Source organism: Octodon degus, unplaced genomic scaffold (genome assembly GCF_000260255.1).
Source record: "Octodon degus isolate 3935 unplaced genomic scaffold, OctDeg1.0 scaffold00104, whole genome shotgun sequence".
Taxonomy (NCBI): Eukaryota; Metazoa; Chordata; class Mammalia; order Rodentia; family Octodontidae; genus Octodon; species Octodon degus.
Genome location: NW_004524680.1, coordinates 554,500 through 570,762, shown reverse-complemented (window position 1 = coordinate 570,762; position 16,263 = coordinate 554,500). Strand labels below are relative to the sequence as shown.

Below are 16,263 nucleotides of genomic sequence, written 5' to 3'. Positions count from 1 at the left end.
GGCTGGCATGTGGTGCTGGGGGATTGAACCGCGGTCCCTGTGCTTTGCTAAGCTTGTTCTAAGTAGGTGCTTTAGACCACTGAGCCATCTCACCAGCCCACCCCAGACTTCTTCCACATGATTAAAAATAAAAATTCTAGGAGGGGCCAGATCACTCAGTAGATTAAAGTGCCTGCTTAGGGAGACGCAGGGACCAGGTTCAATCCCCAGCATGCTGTGCCAGCCCCGCCCCTGGGATGCGCTGAGCTGGCAATTGAGACTGAGCGTGGTGACCCACACCTGCAATCCCAGCTTGGGAGGCCGAAAACGGGAAGATCACTGTAAGTCCAATCTGTGTAGTGTGACCCTATAGACCTTGCACTAAAAAATACATTAAAAGTAAAAAATCTATCCCTTCTCTTTTGTATTGGGAATTACAAAAGGTTATTGGCACAACCTTACATGTGCCAGGCAGGCACAAAAATTCTATCTTTTTGAAACACATTTGATGGGGCTGGAAAGATAGCTCAGTAGAATAAGCACTTGCCTGGGAAGTACAAGGTCCTGAGTTCAATCCCCAGTACTGCAAAATAAATAAATAAATAAACACATTTGTTGCCAGGTGTGGTGATGCACACCTGCAATCCCAGCCTCAGGAGGATCATTGGGAGTTCGAGGCCAGCTTGGGCTACCAAGTGAGTTTAAGGACATCTAACTGTATAATAAAACCATATCCCAAACAGATAAAAAAAAAAAAAATTAGTTGGGCTTTCAGCCTCAGCTGCTAGGTTGAATCCTCATTGATCCCCTGCTATACACTGGTTACATTTCTGACTCACTTATAGAACAAGTCTGGTTTGCTTGCTTCTTCAGCACTAGCGGTCGAACCCAGAGCCCTGGCGCTGATGTATAGCCCTGCCTTGGTGGGTTTCTTTTGTGCAGAGAGCGAGTGAGCGTCTCACCACGCTGCCTGGGCTGGGCTGCAACTGTGATCCTCCTGCCCTGGCCTCCCACAGGCCTGAAAGCACAGGTGGGTACCACCACATCCTGATTTCCATTACTGAATAAACATTAATCTTGCCTGGTTTAAAAAATGGAATTGGGTCCCACTATTCTGTTCACAGCTATGTCACCAGCTCTCCATCTAGTCCCACTGGACACAGTACTTCAGAGACATGCCAGAACTAGAGCTACAGAAATGCCCTTTAAAAGCAACAAGGGTTTTTAAATGTTTTTCATCATATTCTGTAGGGACTTAAAGTTCAACATATAAATACTTGATGAAAAATACTTGTTCCATGTTATGCCTAAGATGTTTGATATTCAGACAGATAGTGAGGTTAAGCTTAACAGCCTAGGTTGTATGGTAATAACAATTAGCTTGTCTTCTGGAGGGTTAACAACCTAAGTTTGCAGACCAAAATTAGAGAAAAAGGAGGGCCGCAAGGAAAGCCAGCATTTTGCCCCTAGCCTTCCAAGGTCAATTAAGACTCAGGACATAGGAGAACTTATACTGTAACGTCATGTAACTCGGTAGTGTCCCAAATTTTCTGATCAAGGAGATTATGGGGCCAAAGAGGAAAGTGATTGATGATATAGAGTGTGCCTAAGGAGAGTCACATGGAGAGAAAACATTCTCTCAGGCTTTCACAGAGAGCACACTGGCCAAACAATGGCTGTGACTCATTCACACGGCTGACACTGACAAAGGTTCTACAATCTAAGGTACAGGATCTCAGGATAAATCCTGAGGGGATTTCACTGACCTTATCAGACCCAAAAGCTACAACTCTTGTTGCATAGATCCTGCTTTACCTTGGTCTTAACCATCCAGCAGAAAAGTATAAAAACGAAATATAAGAAGCCATGCTGTTATGTTGAGCTGTGGGGGACTAAGGTCAACAATTTCTGACACTGCCAGTCAAGTGGAAGACCCAATACTATTAAGGGCTACTGGACTCTTTTAGAATATTTTGCTGAGTTTATATACCTATAATATTCAAATAACGGAACTTAACAAAAAAAGGGGATACAGATGAATGTCCATTTTGTATCTGTGTATTCAAAGTGGTTAGGATAGATATATAGTTACATTCTCTGAATGAATAGAGGGATTTGTTCTAATGGTGTTTGTAAATAGGATATCATGTCTGCATCTTGTACAGCAATTAACCACTAGGAAGAATGTATGCAATGTGTTAATTATTGAAACTGTCCTACCAATTTGGTTTGAAATTGTCTCATTGCTATTTGTTTCTCAATAAAATTATGGAAAAATAAATAAATAAATAAATAAAAGCAACAAGGGGACCGGGGAGATAGCTCAGTAGAATAAGCGTTTGCCTGGCAAGTGCGAGGGCCTGAGTTCAATCCCCGGTTCCTCAAAAAATAAAATAAATAAATAAAAGCGACAAGGGACGCAACCACATGCTGCTCTCCTGAAGCTCCCAAGTTTTGGGACTTGCAGCAGTCCTGGCCCCAACACCTGAGGCCTCCCAGGCTTTAGTGCAGGGGACAGGAGCAGGGCTCTGGGAGAGCAGTCCAAGGACAGACAGCCACTGCTGGTCTCAGTGAGGTACCCGAACTCCCGGAAAGAGCCACCTAGCAGCCCAGAGAAGGACGGGAGAGCGACTTCTTCAGAGGGGGCGAGGTGTATGGGATGGCACACCTGCACCCTACCCGGCCTCAAGTCAAGGCCTCAGGTATCCCCACCCTCAGAGCAGTCCCGGCTGCCCCTGCCGCTCCATCTCACGGGAAACATTTGCAAACAAAGAAGCAAGAAAAACCACACCCCAAGGAGGTAAGAGGGAGAGCGGCAAGTGGTTTCCACGGACACACCTCCCCGCTGGCCCTGACAGAAGCGGGCTCTGGAAGAACACGCAAGCAGACGGTGCGTATCAAGATCACCTTCACCCGTCTTCATGCTCACGACTCTGCAGCTTCAGTTTAATACTAATGAATGAAGTAGCATTCGAAAGCCTTCCCGGAGCCCGTTACTCTGACAGCTACAAGCCCAGCTAGGTGGGTGCCAGCCCACAAGCACCAGAATGACAGTGACAAACTGCCCATAGGATGGGTCATGCAGCAGCCTATGTCAGCGGGCTGGGGGCCCTGTGTCCTCACCTGGGCATCTTGGCCTCAGCCATCCAGAGAAGATCCATGTTGCTGGCCAGGACAGGGAGGTGGGGGTAGGGCGCTGTCACCAGGCCGGTGCCGGGGTTCCCGTTGCTGAGGAGCACGTCCACGATCAGCTGCAGGCTGGTCTCCCAGCGGACCGGCTCACCCAGGAGGAGCACCCCTGCAAGAGCAAAGGGGCGGGGTGAGGCAATGGGCTGCCCGTAGTGGTGGCCCCCAGGAGGCTGCGGAGACAGGCCGGGCATCCCGCCTGGAGCTACTTGCTGCGCTGCTGCACCGGGCAGGACTGCCTTCCTGAAGTGCAGGCCACAGCAAGAAGATCCCTGACTGCTCACATTGTTAGCTGGTGGCCACTGGCATGCAAAGAGGCTGAACCAGGAAACACAGCAAGTCTCCCACTGCACTGGTAAGCCCTTGGGCTCTCTGAAGGGGCTCTCTTCCCCATAAGCCACTTCCCTCGGGTCTCCTGGGACCAATAAGCCTAGTGGCCAAGAGCAGGGGTGTGAACCAACAGCCTGAAGCTCCTACACACACCCTGACAGTGCTCCTGGCAGGACAGCGGCAGTGACTTTCCTCCTCTGAGCCTCACCCTCCCCGACAACATAACAGCAGCACCTGCTCATGGCATGGAGGGTAAACTGAGACTCAGCAAACACCTAACCCAGTGCGAGACACACAACGAGCAGGCAGCAGGCAGGGGCGGGTATTGGCTACAACACTGGCGGCTCCTGAAGGTGCAGGACGGACCTGGGGAGGGGTCAGAAAGTGGAGGACACAGCCCTGGGGACAGAACCCAAAGGCAGGGCACGTGCCAGCACACACGAGGCTTGGTTGCGAAGAGGAAGAGGTGGCAGCTATGTCTCAATGCTAAGAAGGACACACTTAGTAGGTGGGGACAGTCCTGTACAAGCAGAGACCGTCCCACATCCTCAGAATATCTGACTGTCTCACCCAGCATGCATGTGGCTGGACAATCGGGTCATGACTACTTCAGCTATTCCCATTTTGCAGATAATCATAAAGGTGGTTTTCTTTACAAAGTACTTCCGTACAGTTTTAATAAACATGAATTTTTCCTAAAACACAAAGATCATCAGAAGATTTGGTTTGTTTGGGGTTTTTTTTGAGACATGGTCTCGCCATTTAAGACAGACTAGCCTTGAACTCTTAAGCTGGCCTCAAACTCACAGTGATTCTCCTGCCTCAGCCTTCCTTTTTTTTTTTTTTTTTTTTGCGGAACCAGGGATTGAACTCAGACTCTTGCGCTTATTCTACTGAGCCATCTCCCCGGCCCTGCCTTCGGAGTGCTGGGATTACAGGAGTGTGGCACCATACCCAGTTCACTTTTCCTTTTCTCTCTTTTTTTTAAAGAAAAAAATTTTCAAAACAAGATAATAGGAAGGTAACAATGATTAATATAATGTGTATTTTTACCTTTAGTTACTCAGAGTACAAGATATCAGCATTTAATGATCCAAACAATACTAGTACAAATCTTTCTTTTCATTGAACTAAGAGAAATTAGTAGTATAACTATTTCTTTTTTTTAATTGTACCAGGGAATCAAACTCGGAACCTTGAGCTCGTTTGCCAGGCAGATGCTTATGCTGCTGAGCTGGCTCTCCGGCCCTTTTTCTTAAAACTGTACTGCAAGTTGTTTTCTAGTGTGGGCAATCCCCTCACCAAAGGCAGCACTACCCAGTAGCACACCGGGGCACAAGCATGAACACACTCGGGCTGTCCGCATAGCTGGAACATCCTACGTTCGGTGCAATCACTTCACTTCTTAGATAATTGTTACATATCAACATTCTATAATCTTTTGTTGTTGTTACTGTTTTGAGACAGGACCTTGCTTTCTTTCTTTTTTTTTTTTTTTTTTTTTTTTTCAGAACAACCATCCCTGGGGGGTGGGATTTTTTTTTTTTGTGGTACCAGGGATCAAACTCAGGACCTTACGCTTGCCAGGCAAGCACTTATTCCACAGAGCTATCTCTCTGGCCCCTGGACCTTGCTTTCTTTAGTCCAGGCTGGCCTTGGACTCACTACGTAGCCAGGTTGACCTCAAACTTGCAATGATCCTCCTACCTCAGCCTGCTGAATGCTGGCATTACAGGTTAGTGCCACCACACCTGCCAAAGCACTATAGTCTTACTAAAATGTTTTCCTTGTATTTTACCCTATTATAGTTAAGGATTCATACAGAACTAGATATTTTTTTAAATACATCTATGGAAAAATTACATCACCCATGAATGTCATCTAAGGATACTAAAAAGGAAAATTATCCTTTTGTTGTAGCTTTAATAAAGCTGAGAAACACTGAGGAGACCGTGTCTTGGTGCTTTTCAACCTAAGCATCTCTCGCAGCTTAGGATTCTCCCACCTAACAAGGGGAGCAGCACAGGAAGAAGGCAGCAAATATCACCCAGGTGGGGAGCAGCAGACAAAGGCCAGAGCCAGCACGTGCTGGTAAGGTCAGCCCCGCCACTCCCTGCCGGGCGGGGGCCTCAGTCACGGTGCTGCAGTATGAGGGTCTGGGGCGTGAAGGGAGAGAGGAGGACCCTGTACTCGCAAGGGGTGGTCTCTTTACCTTCAATAGCTGGGAAGTCACTCCTCAGAGGGGGCTGTCAAGAGACAAAGAGGCGTCAACCAAGTCACCACCCACTCGTGAAAAGCCCGTCTCCAGAGGGGGTGGGAAAAGCACCTTCCACACAGACCAGAGACCACCGGCCCACCAGCCCCACACAAGGACAGCTGAACAGGTCCTAGAAAGGAGCCACAAACACCAGCCAACAGCACTCAGGAAGCTGAGACAGGAGGATGGCCCTGAGTTTGAGGCCAGCCTGGGCTCCGCAGTGAGACTCTGTCTCAAAAAAGCATGTCTCTAGAGCCCATGAGCAAAAAACAGTCCCTGGTGAGAAGCCACTACAGGGGTCTGGTGGTAACAGCACTCAGTAGGCAGTGCCTTCACTTACTGCCCTCCTGGGGTCCATCCTAGCCCAGGCCACAAATAGAACCCAAGCCAGTGTTATGAGATGAGCTGAACCCAAAACACAGGCAGGTGGGCAGAAGCCCCAGGGCAGCTCCTACAGTGGGACTTCCGGTAAGGAGCAGCAGTGAGTAGTCTAGCAAAAGTTAAGGTTCTCCGGAGTCATGCTGGGACAGCTGTCTGCTAACTACCACACTTAGCTAGAAGAAATGCTGGCACCCCGAAAGAGGTTCACGGCCAAGTACAAACAGCCCAGAGAGGCACCGCTCAGAGCCTGCTATTCTTACCTATCTAGGGAACAATCCTGGCCAGCCAGGCACATCTCTCCACAGAGGCCACACTCAGACACACAGACAAACACAGCTCTGACAGGAGCGGGCAAGGGAAGCCACCAGAGGGGACAGGAGAGGATAGAACATGGAGACTCAGACAGCCAGAGAGGTGTGACCCAGCCACTGCTCCACGTTACCGTGGTCGTCGGCCGCCGCTCGAGATCCACCATGTCCAGCACCGGGAAGGCTGTCCGCAGCTCCTCCATGGTAACCACGTTCCGGAAGCCCAGGCTGAAGCAAGATCAGGAAGCAAAGCCGGCCAGTTCCGGGAAGACACCTTTCTGGCTCAGAGCACAAGCAAGGAGAAGCATGCGGGATGCCAGACATCCTGCAAGGCCGAGGGCAAGCCACGGAGGCACTGTCCGTGTCAGCAAGCAATGCCCGGGCAGCCCCTCCACACTACCCAATGCCAGGCCCTGCAAGAGGCAGGACCAAGGCACAAGGGCACGTAACTCTGCCCACATGGTGGACAGCATGCTCAGAGCCCACCCAGACCCACGCCATGGCAGTGCTGGCCTGTGCTGTGCTCAGAGGACACCTTGGGGCTGGGAGCTGGACAGAGACTGAGGGGCGCCGGACAGCAGCTAAGATCTCCGGGCCTTCAGGCATCCACTGGCACAGACACCCAGGCCAGTGCAGCCTTTCTCTCCTGAGACCGGCAGTTCCAAATGGGCCTGGTTTAGATGACTGACTACGTGCCCCCAAGTGTGGACACCAGACACACCTCTGCAGCGAGGCCTCTGCAGCTCCCCACTGGCTGACAACACTCCCAGGTGCCCAGCCTGGCTGCTGCTCCTGTCCTCCAATACCTGCCTGCCCCATTCTGACCCCCTACCTGCTGGAAAGCCTTAGCCACCCCTGGAGCACAGCCAGAACCCTCCACGAAGCGCCACGCCACACCTGCCAGGCACTCACTGCCCAGGAGGACCTGCCCCACTCTCCACAGCCTGCAGCCACCTGCCATCTTTCTATTCTTTCCCTTGTGGTACCTGGAATGGAATTCAGGGCCTGCCACACACCGGGCACCCACTCTGCCACTCAGCTATACCCAGCCCATCTCTGCCACCATAAACACCCTTTAGGGCCAGCCAGATAGCTCAGCAGATTAAAGCTCCTGCTTAGGCAGACACAGGGGCCAGGGGTTCCATTTCCAGCAGGCCATGCCGGCCCCACTCCCAGGGCACACTGAGATGGCGATTGAGACTGGGCATGGTGGCATATGCCTGTAACCCCAGGGCCTGCGAGGCTGAAAAACAGGAAGTATCACTATGGGTCCAATCTGTCTAGTGAGACCCTATAGACCCTGCACTAAATACATAAAAAATACATAAAAAATACATAAATAAATAAATAAATAAATAAATAAATAAATAAATGCCTTTTACTGGGCATTGGTATGTGACTGAGCCTGGGAGGAAGCCTGGGGAATCCCAAAGTCCCCACCTTGGTCTCCTGTCCCTTTAACCATGTAGCACAGCATGATGCCAAGAAGGTGCCCAGCACAAAAGAGCAGGCTGCTTGTGAACAGGGATAGGCCCGGCTTCCTGAGGCACACACACCCCACTGGAGCCACCTGCTCACCACTGGAGCTGACCAGCTCACTGAGCGTCCACAGGAAGAGGCCTAGTCAAAGCCCACTGCAGAATCACCTGAAGAGTTTTTAAAATACAGCTTCCTGGGGGCCGGAGTAAAATACAGCTTCCTGGTCTGGGGTAGAGTGCTTGCCTGGGACTCCCAAGGCCCTAGGTTCCCTCTCCAGGAAACACACACATTGTGACACCCGCCCTGAATCTAGTGAATCACAATTCGGTGTGGACTCGCTCAGAGCTACAGATGGGAGGGGTGCCCACAGGGGGAACCCCCTCGGTCCTGAGGCCATCACAAGGCACTGCAGTCCCCGCACCACAGTCCCCACACAGCCACGCAGGGAGGGGCCTCGTGAGAGGACCCAAAGGATACGCTCGGGCATTCTCCACCACAGGGCCCTGGCCAGACACCAGCATCCGCTTGTCATGATGCTGCGAAAAGATCTTCATGGGGCTGTGAGAGAGAATGACCTGGTCTGGCTCCACCTGCAGGGACAACCACAAGAGAAGGACAGAAGAGAAAGGCAGAGGTGAGAGAAAATCCTGGTGACAGTGGCAGGCTCTGTTACCTGAGAAGGAAATACTGTCCAGAAAGTGAAGGGGGAGGCTGGGCACAGGGCTCAGGGGCGCAAGAACCTGCCTGGCAAGGGCAAGGTCAGGAGTTTGATTCCTGGTACAAACAAAACAAAACCAACAAGAAGGTGAAAGGGAGATAGCCATTTCTGGCAGCTGATATTTCCAAAAATACTCAACCAAGCATAAGAAGATTACTTCTTCTGGTTCTTTTGGTTTGGGGAATGGAACTCAGGACCTTGTGCTGGCCAGGCAAGTGCTGTACCACTGAGCTACAGCTACAGCCCCTTCTCTTGGTTCCTGCCACACAAAACAAAGCGGAAACAGCGGCTGGCCATTCAGCACCATGCTGTGTCCTGTTTGCCGGTCCCCTGGGACCTCTCAGCCCCAGGGCAGAAGCCAGGTTTGCACCTACGCCCCTTGGCACTGTCACAGGAACCTGCCTCCGACCTTGGCCGTTTTCAGGTCCACTTGAGGCTCCAACAATGCAGCCTTCACTCAGCGTACTCTCAGACCCGCTCTGGGAACCACAGCAGAGAGCCAGTTCTATTCCTTTACTCTGCACCAGACTCAAGCACAATCGCCCAAATAATCAGCCACTTTATGAGTTCTCTTGGTCCCAAAGGACTCCTTTGAAAACCTGAACTCACCCGGAACAAACCTGAGCACCTGTGTTGGGATGCAGCGTGGTATGGCAGGGCAGGATGACAGACTGCCTCACTTGTGCCTAGGCCCACCACCTGTCCACGTAAAGCGAGGCCCGGACTGCACACCCCACTGCCAATGTGTGGTCTCGGGCCAATGCGACCCCAGAGGCAACAAACCCAAAGACACAACCTTGACAGCCAGAAGGAAAAAAGTGGATGTGATACAGTCAAACTGCCAAATACAAGGGCGTGGTTTTTGTACTCCTTCGACTAGTGTGTATGTACAGGTGTGCATGTGCCTGTGCCTGTACATGTGTGTGTATGTGCATGCACACATGGGTGTGGGTGTGTGCATGTTTAAGATCCTCGAGTTCTTCCACAGGACTGAAAGATTTCCACTGGCCGTATCGAGGGGTTACCGACACCAGACCCCAACCCAGGAAAAGGAAGCCAAGCTGCAGCGGGGCTCTTTCGTGGAACCACCACCGGCTTCTGTGCCCCTCCTGGTCTCCTTACCTTGCACCCCAACAGGGCCGACAGCTCCTGGGCTTTCCTGTGCTGTAAGGTGTTCCCAGCATTTGTGACAAACACCACAGGCACACGTAAGTGGCCCTGAGGGGTCACCAGCCTGTGGAATGCATCCAATGCGGCCGGGATGACATTGTGGCCCCGCACCAGCACCCCATCGATGTCCAACAGGAATCCGAAGGTGGGCAGGCTCTGCACAGGGAGGAGGAGAGAATTACCACTGCAGGAGGCGATGGGCGAAGGCGAGAGCAGCAGAGGAAACCGCTGTGCTCGGGTAAGGCCTAGGAGGAGAAGCTGAAGGCGCGGGGTATCTTTTTCCTTTCCTCCCTTTTTCCTTCCTTCTGCTGAGAATCAAACCCAGGGGCCTGCGCAAGCTAGGCAAGCACTCTGCCCCTCAGCTCTAAGACAGGTATTCTGATCCGCCAAACCTATATTTACAAAAAATTATTCTTTATCACTACTTCTTTAAGAATATAACTTTTTTAAGAATATAACTTCTTGCGGGTTATAGTGGAATATGCCTGTTGTCCCAGCACTTAGGAGGCTGAGGCTGGAGGATCACTGGGAGTTCAAAACCAGCCTGGGCTACAAAATGAGCTCAAGGACACCCTGAACTGCATAGCGAGACCCTGTCTCAAAAAGACAAAAAAAAATAGGGAATGGGGAGATAGCTCAGTAGAATAAGCGCTTGCCTGGTAAATGCAAAGGCCTGAGTTCAATCCCAGGTTCCACTAAAAAAAAGACAAAAATATGGGGCCAGGGAAGATGGCTCAGTAGAATAAGTGTTTGCCTTGCAAGCGCAAGGGTCTGAGTTTAATCCCCAGTTCTGCCAAAAAAAAAAAAAAGACAAAAATAATTTCTTTGTCAAAAACTGATGTGTATAATTTAGATTTTTAATTGAAAAAGAGAATTCAAATAAAATACAACCCTAGCACTTTCACAGTCATTTCATATGGTCCTTCCCATCTTTTTCCTTTTTTATTCATTTGTGTATTTGGTACAGGGTCTCACTACACAGATCAGACTCATAGTGATCTTCCTGTTTTCAGCCTCCCAAATGCTGAGATTACAGGCACACACCACCACACCCAGCCTCAATCCCAGTCTCAGCATGTCCAAGAGGCAGGGCCAGCACAGCACACTGGGGATTGAACCCTGGCCGCTGAGCTCTGCCTAAGCAGATGCTTTAGTCTGCTGAGTTATCTGACTGGCCCTATGATCCGCCTGTTTTCAGCCTCCCCAGCATTGGGATTATAGGCGTGGGCTCGGTGTGCCTGGGGCAGGGCCAGCAGTATGTGGTGCCTGAGATCAAACACCAGTCCCTGTGTTTGCCTAAGCAGGCACTCAGTCCACTGAGCTATCTTGCAGGGACCCCCCATCTTTTTTCTATTTTTAATGTTTACCCTATATCTGCCACTATAAATTGCAATTACATATGCAACTTTACATCTTGTTCAGGTTGCTTCATATATTATAAACATTTCTACTATTCAAATGCCCTTTGACAGCTAGGCCTGATGGTGCATGCCTGTAATCCCAGTATAATAAAAATAATAGGAAATAGGAGGGCCGGCCAAATAACTCAGCAGATTAAAGCGCCTGCAAGTAGGCACAGGGGCTGGGGGTTCGATCCCCGGGCCTACCATGCCGGCTCCACCCCCCTAGGACACGCAGAGTTGGCAATTGATACTGGGCGAGGTGGCACATGCCTGTAATCCCAGTGCTGGGGAGGCTGAAAACAGGATCACCATGGGTCCCATCTGCATACTGAGATCCTGTACCAAAATACACAAATTAAAAAAAAAAAGCCACAGGACAGTCCCACTAAGCACTAAACTGAGTCAAGGACAGTGGGGTAAGCATAGGAGGCCCACACCAGGGACTCCTTACCCTGCGTGAGCAGGTGGGCAGGGCTGGCCAGCACAGCTCTCTGAGGCCAATTCAGGGAGTCTGAAACAATAGCAATATCAGAATATCCTTGTAGAAACATTTCAGCTGCACCTGGGTTACAAAGTGAGCTCAAGGCCAGCATGAACTACATAGGGAAACCTTGTCTCAAAAAGATGAGGGGGAAAAAAAGCCAAAAAATCCTTGGTACATGCCTATAATTAGGAGGCTGAGGCAGGAGGATCACCAGGAGTTCAAGACCAGCCTGAACTACAAAGTGAGCCTCTGTCTCAAAAAAGAAAATTCAGCTGTACAAAGCAGACCCAATGAGCTGAAAAGCATCCAGTGGAAGGAGACCAGGTCCCATCTGCCACCCGACTGCAATCCAAATGAAGAAGATGGTGGCTTTAGGGTAGTGACAACAACGATAGAAGAAGGGAAGCATCCCTGGGGGACAGAACAGCCAGAACTTGGCAACCACTCATAAGCAGGGCAGAGGGCCACAGTGACCCATGCTTGTGTGGCCTTGACACCTTGGGAGGGCAGCATCAAGGCGGAACAGCAAGTGGGATACTGGTCACCTTCTTTTAATGGTACTGAGGACTGAACCCAGGTCCCAGCCTCTGAGGTAAGCACTGAGCCAGGGGCACCTCATCCAAAGATGTAGGCAGAGTTGTACCTTCTCATGACGCTGCTTAGAACAAAAGCTACGTCCCCCTCTGGACCTCCAGGGCAGGCACACAGACATCAGAATTGCTCAGAGGACTCGTGGGACGAAACTCAGGAGGTTCCTGCTCTCAGGGAGCTAGGAGGAACAGGCCTTTCTGTTTTGTGTATGTTGTTTGTGTTCTGAAGAGGGGGCCTCCCTCTGCTGGCCTGGAACTCACTGTCTGATCCAGGCTGTCACTGGCGTGTGATCCTCCTGCCTCAGCCCCCTGAGAACAGCAATTAAAGATGGAGCACAAAAAAAAAAAAAAAAAAAAAAAAAAAACTGCCAGCAGGAGAATGAGGAGCAGCAGCCAGGGTAAGAAGGAAACTCAAGAAGGGCCAAGGTCAAGGGAGGCAAAGAATGAGCCAAGGAAAACAGGAACCAGAGCGACACAGAGTATGGCTTCCACTCACTCCTCTCACAGCACGGGTCAGACCTCCTCGGCACTGGCCACACAGAGCCACCAAGAGTTACAGGACGAGGGCGCTGGCCAGGTGAGCTCCAGGTGGGCACAGATACTGGGAGAACAGGGGCAGCAACTTCTGACCACCAGCGAAAGGGCAGCCAGAGAAAAGCCGACCCCCTCCTGCCACACAGGAAACGCCTACACAACCCAAGCCTCTCCTGCCACACCCCTGCCCTGAAGAACATGCAAGGCATAAGCAAGGGTGTCCAAAGTCCCTGATCAACAGATTCCATGCTCCCGGCTTTTTGTTTTGCTTCGTTTTCATGCTTCCACCTTGTCCTCCGACACAGCCCTACAGCACTGGCCCAGTCACCAAACTTCTTTGAACCTTGGCTGCTCCACTGGTAAAGCAACAATGAAAACATTGTTACGGGCCTGGACCCTGGCACCAGGCTGAGCTGGAGTTTCTGCAACAACCCACAAACCGCTTAATCTGTCTGAGTTCTTTAATCTGTAAAATGGCAATAACTATACTAATCTGTTAAAATAAAGATTTTATGATTTTTTTTTTCTTTTTGGACTTGAGCTCACTTTGTAGCCCAGGCTGGCCTAGAACGTGCAATGATCCTCCTGCCCCAGCCTCCTGAATTATAGGTATGCATCACCAAGCCCAGCTAAAGTAATATTTCTTAAATATTTACAATGATACCTAGCACAAAGAGAGCAATGTGTTTTTTTTGTTTGTTTGGTTGGTTTTTTTTCTTTTTTTTTTTTTTTTGTTTTTGTTTTGAGACAAGATCTTGCTATACAGTGTAGACTGGCTTTGAACTCACTATGTAGCCCTGGCTGGTGTGGACTCTTGACAACCCTCCCGCTTCAGCCTCTGGAGGGCTGGGATTACTGGTATGCACCACCACGCCTGGCTTTTCTTTCTAAATAATTAATGTAAAAATACACTAGGGGCCAGGGAGATGGCTCAGCAGAATAAGCACTTCCCTGGCAAGCGAAAGGTCGTGAGTTCAATCCCCGGTTCCACCAAAAAAATAAAAAATAAAAATACACAGTTCCTGGGCCAAGACATAGTTCAGTGGCAGAGCACCTGTGTGGCAAACACAAGGTCGTGAGTTCAATTCCCAGGACCCCCTAAAAAATATAAAAGAACGCAAGTGCCTAGAAAGGAAAAGATAATTATCAAGGAGGTAGAACTAGGGGACAACCTGCTTGGGCCCCTCTTCTGTCTCTCGGACAATAAATATATTCTGCTGGAAAAAAAAAAAAGAGAACTTATTAAAAAATAAAGTTTCTGTGAATACAGTTATGTAAAACAGTAAGATTAGATACACATAAATTGTTCTAAATAAAAAAATTAGGACAGCTATGGTGGCATGCACCTATAATCCCAGCACTCTGGAGGCTGAAGCAGGTGAGTAACTATGAGTTCAAAGCCAGCCGGGGCTACATGGTAAGACCCTGTCTCAAAATTAAAATCAATTTAAAAAATAAATTAGGGGCCGTTGATATAGCTCAGTGGTACAGTGCCTACCTGGCACGCATATGTTCCTGAGTTCAATTCCCAGTCCCGCCCCCAAAGAAAATTAATTTATTTTTAAGCAGACAGGCATGGCAGCACAAACCTGTAATCCCAGCATTCAGGAGGTTGAGGCAGGAGACTCATCATGAGTTCGACGCTAGCCTAGCGGCATAATGAGTCCAAGGCTAGCCTGAACTACATAATGAGATCCTGTCTCAAAAGAAAAAAGAACGAAAAATTAAACGTAAACAACAGTAATAACCCAACGCAGCACAGTGGCACATGCCCTGTAATCCAAACTTCTAGAAGCTGAAGCAGGAAGATGGAAAAGTTTGAGCCCAACCTGTGGAATTTAAACAAACTGTCTCAAAATTAAAAAGGGTTGGGGATGTAGCTCAGTGAGAAAACCCTGGGTTCAAACTCCGGTACTGCAAAAATGACATTAAATTGTAAAAGGTGAACTGGCCCAGAGGAAAGTGGAGTAAGCCAAACCTAGTTCAGCTTCAGAGGACAGTCACTGGCTATCAGCTGGATGACCTCAGGGAAGCACTTAAGCTCGCCCCCGAGCCCAGAGAACTCGCTAAGCCCAGAGCTAGCTTCAACCCGCCCCGAAGACGTGGAGAACCTCTGGAGTCTGCACAGTCCGCATGCACTGAGCCGACCGGGCAGCTCCCCTCGCCTGCAGATCTCCGCCTGCTCTAACGCGCCAGCAGGGAAGCGGACCTCGGCACAGCCACTTCCGCGCGGCCGTGCAAAGGTGCAGCGCGCGCGGGCGGGGAGCGCGGCGAGCCCCGCACTCTTTCAGAAGTTCTGGGAAATCACGGCCCATCGGGGAGAAAGATCAGACCCACAGCGGGAAGCAGGCACAAAATGCGGAGAAAGTTTGGGGACGCGGCTGACGCGCAGCCAAGCGCACAGCAGCGTGCGATGAGGGAAAGGTGAGTTTGTGTCGCCCGCTCTCCACGTGCAGCGGTGACCTGTCGCCCAGGTCGCCTGTGAGGCGGCAGGACGCGGAGCCCCGGCCCGGCGGTCTCCAGCGATCTCCGGGCTAGACCGGGATGCTGCAGCTGCCCAGCCCGGCGGCCTCCGCTGTCCCGGCCCCGCCTCCGGCGCCGAGTACGGCTCGGCGGAGCCCAGGTCCTCACCTCAGCCGAGACCGCGGCGTAGGTTCTGGGGGAGCCATGACGCAAGAACCCCGCTGCCCCGCGCGCCGCCAGCCCGCAGAGCCCGCGAGCCCCGCGGAGCGCCGCCGCCCAGCTGAGCGCAGCCATCGGCCGCCGCGCACACGCGGACACCGCACCGGCCGACCGCACCACCCCGTTGCGCAACCAATCAGCAGCCGTCGGCGCGCGAGGCCTCTCGGGAGTTGTAGTCCAGCGTGCGCTCCGCCCTGAGCGCGGAATCAAGCGAGGTGGGAACTGACGGTCCGCGACTGGCGTTCTTCCAGCGGGCTCTGTTGCGGTGATCCGAGAGCCCCGAGGTTCTCACTTTTAGTAGATGGAACACTTGGGGCCAGCAGGCTAGTGTGCACGCCGGGTGGTAGGCAGGCGTGTGTGCTGTCCCTGTTCCTGCTGACTTCCGGAACGGGCGGGTCTGGCCGAAGTCCTGACCCTCGGAGGCTTCCGGGCGGTCGCAGCGGGACTCGGAGGAGACGCTATTGCGGCTTCCCTGCGAGGTCGGGGAGGGTCTTTTGATGTCCAGGTTCGCAAGTCAGACCCTGATGTAGGCTGAGAACCCCAAAGAAAGATAGGAACTCCGATCTAGGCTGAGAACCCCAAAGAAAGATAGGGTCTCTAATGTTAGCAATGCAACTCGAAAGGCCAGGATTTTAATTCAGTGCAAACCCAGGTGATGAGAGTCGCGAAGATTGGCTCACAGTAGGCAGTTCTCTGTCTCCATCTTTCCCCAGAAAAAAAGGGCATGGGATGTGTGGCCCAGTGGTAATGTACTCTTTCAAG

General features: G+C 51.1%; 1 protein-coding gene across 3 annotated transcripts in view; it reads right to left on the bottom strand.

Annotated features, from left to right (window-relative positions):
* Window positions 1-15,860, bottom strand: part of Hdhd5 (haloacid dehalogenase like hydrolase domain containing 5) — a 17,695-nt gene extending 1,835 nt beyond the window's left edge. Inside the window, exons 1-6 of one of the 3 annotated variants that reach the window (XM_023723999.1) lie at window positions 15,451-15,855; window positions 9,761-9,964; window positions 8,398-8,510; window positions 6,576-6,669; window positions 5,708-5,741; window positions 3,103-3,277 (exon numbers count right to left, since the gene is read on the bottom strand). In XM_023723999.1, coding sequence (XP_023579767.1) covers window positions 3,103-3,277; window positions 5,708-5,741; window positions 6,576-6,669; window positions 8,398-8,510; window positions 9,761-9,964; window positions 15,451-15,576 — 746 coding nt within the window. In that variant the 5' untranslated portion in view covers window positions 15,577-15,855. Of the gene's footprint in view, window positions 1-3,102; window positions 3,278-5,707; window positions 5,742-6,575; window positions 6,670-8,397; window positions 8,511-9,760; window positions 9,965-14,408; window positions 14,444-15,450 lie in introns of those variants that run through there. The other 2 variants (XM_023724000.1, XM_023724001.1) reach the window with 2 other exon arrangements.
* Window positions 15,861-16,263: the final 403 nt, after the last annotated feature.